We start from the raw sequence: 2,500 nt of genomic DNA, 5'->3' as shown, positions 1-2,500 counted from the left end.
TCTCTCTCTTTCTCCTCTCTCTCTTTCTCCTCCTCTCTTTCTCCTCTCTTTTTCCTCCTCTCTTTTTCCTCCTCTCTTTCTCCTCCTCTCTTTTTCCTCCTCTCTTTTTCCTCCTCTCTTTCTCCTCCTCTCTTTCTCCTCCTCTCTTTCTCCTCCTCTCTTTTTCCTCCTCTCTTTTTCCTCCTCTCTTTTTCCTCCTCTCTTTTTCCTCCTCTCTTCCTCCTCCTCTCTTTTTCCTCCTCTCTTTCTCCTCCTCTCTTTCTCCTCCTCTCTTTCTCCTCCTCTCTTTCTCCTCCTCTCTTTCTCCTCTCTTTTTCCTGTCGTTCATGTGCTGGGGTTGGGAGTGAGTGGAAGGGGGGGGGGCCCGTGAGGACACCCACTGGCACACACACACACACACACACACACACACACACACACACATACACACACACACACACACCCACACACACACACACACACACACACACACACACACACCCACACACACACACATGTATAGATAGACACCCACTGGCATCTCATTCACCCTGCTGCCCTGTCTCTGCTCCTAATCTATGGCCGTCTTCTTCTCTCTCTCTCTCTCTCTCTCATCTCTCTCTCTCTCCTTCACTCTCTCTCTCTCTCTCTCTCTCCGTCTCTCTCTCTGTTTCACACATGCTGTAGGTATTCTCTCTGTTCTGTCCCTCTCCTCTGAGTGTACACAATTAGCATCAGAGCTGCCGAAGGTCTCCTACGTGAAGGCCATTGATGTCTGGATGATGACCTGCCTGTTCTATGGATTTGGCTCTCTGATTGAGTATGCGCTCGTCCAGGTGGGTTTGTATGTGTGCTTGACCGTGGATCACTGTGAGTATATGTACTGTATGTGTATTAGGGTGCATCAAATTGCAATGCAAAAATGTAATCTCAACACATCAAACTGTCTGGGGTTGTTAGTTTGTTTGGACACACATAAAAATGACTTTTGCAAAGTTTTGGGAAAATTCATAGAGTTTTAGAGGTGGAACGTGGCATGTGAAAAATATGAAATTGGGCCTTTTTTTTATTTTATTTTTTTATTTAGCATTTTTTGCACTGGTATTTCATTCAGGACGTGCATATTGTAGTTCTTCTTGAAACCAAACATTGAAACCAAAGCCAAAAGTGGCAACAGAGAACGATATCAAAAAATGAACCGCTTTATCATGGCTCCCCAATGGATATAAGCTGATGTGCCGTTCCACCTCTAGAACACCACGTATCGCAAAAATATTTTGCATTTTTTGAATGATGGATGGTAACACTTTGAGCACCCAGACACATCAATATGCTGGAACTGTGTATTTTGATGCACCGTATACTTGTGTGATTGCACCTATGATGATGGAAGTTGTGTGTGTGTGTGTATTTAATATCTACCTGCTAATAACTGCTGGATATTACCTACTGGATATGGTTTGCATTGTACTGCTGTACACTGTATACATGTGTGTATGTGTGCTTGATCGTGGATCACTGTGAGTAACTGGATATGGTTTGCATTGTGCTGCTGTATACTGCATACATGTGTGTGTGTGTGTGTGTGTGTGTGTGTTGCTCAGGTGATGCTGAATAGCCCAAAGCAGATTGAGAAAGAGAAGATCCGAATGTCAAAGAAAGAGAAAGAGAAGGAGAAGAAAGAGGCGAAGAAGACCCCCACCAAAACCCCCAACTCCATCAATGGCACAGGGGGAACCCCCATACATGTCGTCAGCACACTGCAGGTGTGTGTGTGTGTGTGTGTGTGTGTGTGTGTGTTTGGTAGATGTGTGTGATTGTGTGCTTTTCTGTGTGTTCTTTGCCGCCAGCATAATATTGTGTCTCCATGTGCATTTTGTTTGTTTGGTGTGGGATGTTTTGGATTCTAATCAGCCGACCAGAACAGCCGCATGATTCATGTTGAGTCAAATTGTCACTGAGTCAAAATATCATAATGATGTTATAACACAGCATTCGACAACATTGCTGTGTTATAACATCATTATGATATTTTGACATATTTAATTTGAATGTCATAACAGCTGCCCAGTCCAGCCCAGTTTGTCTTTGAGGCGAACCTTTAACATTTCTCTCTACAGTTTCTCTCAATTTTAACTAACTCTAGTAGCATAGGAATTTTGTATCTTCGTCCCAAATAAAGTAATGGCATTACTTGACATCATGTGTGCTGTGATGCACAGCGTAATGGCCACAAATGGCAGTGCTCTCTTTCCAATTAGTAAGATCACATCATGGGTGTGTGTGTGTGTGTGTGTGTGTGTGTGTGTGTGTGTGTGTGTGTGTGTGTGTGTGTGTGTGTGTGTGTGTGTGTGTGTGTGTGTGTGTGTGTGTGAGAGTAAGATCACATCATGAGTGGCCTGGGACCAGATGACCCTGTGCTGTCCAGCTCCATGCAGTTCAGTTAGAATGAAATCTCCTAGAACTGGTGTAATTTAGATTATATTTCCTGAATACATAATTATTTCATACTTTGGATGCA

At 43.5% G+C, this 2,500-nt stretch overlaps 1 protein-coding gene across 1 annotated transcript in view; it reads left to right on the top strand.

Annotated features, from left to right (window-relative positions):
- Positions 1–2,500, top strand: part of LOC308381284 (glycine receptor subunit beta-like) — a gene marked incomplete at both ends in the record, with an annotated part of 14,511 nt that overhangs the window by 9,428 nt on the left and 2,583 nt on the right. The window contains 2 exons of the mRNA XM_080858831.1: positions 667–815; positions 1,584–1,745. Of these exons, the coding sequence (XP_080714957.1) occupies positions 667–815; positions 1,584–1,745 (311 nt within the window). The remainder of the gene's footprint in view (positions 1–666; positions 816–1,583; positions 1,746–2,500) is intronic.

Source organism: Sprattus sprattus (genome assembly GCF_963457725.1).
Source record: "Sprattus sprattus genome assembly, chromosome: 20".
NCBI lineage: Eukaryota > Metazoa > Chordata > Actinopteri > Clupeiformes > Clupeidae > Sprattus > Sprattus sprattus.
This window is presented reverse-complemented; position numbering and strand designations above follow the sequence as displayed.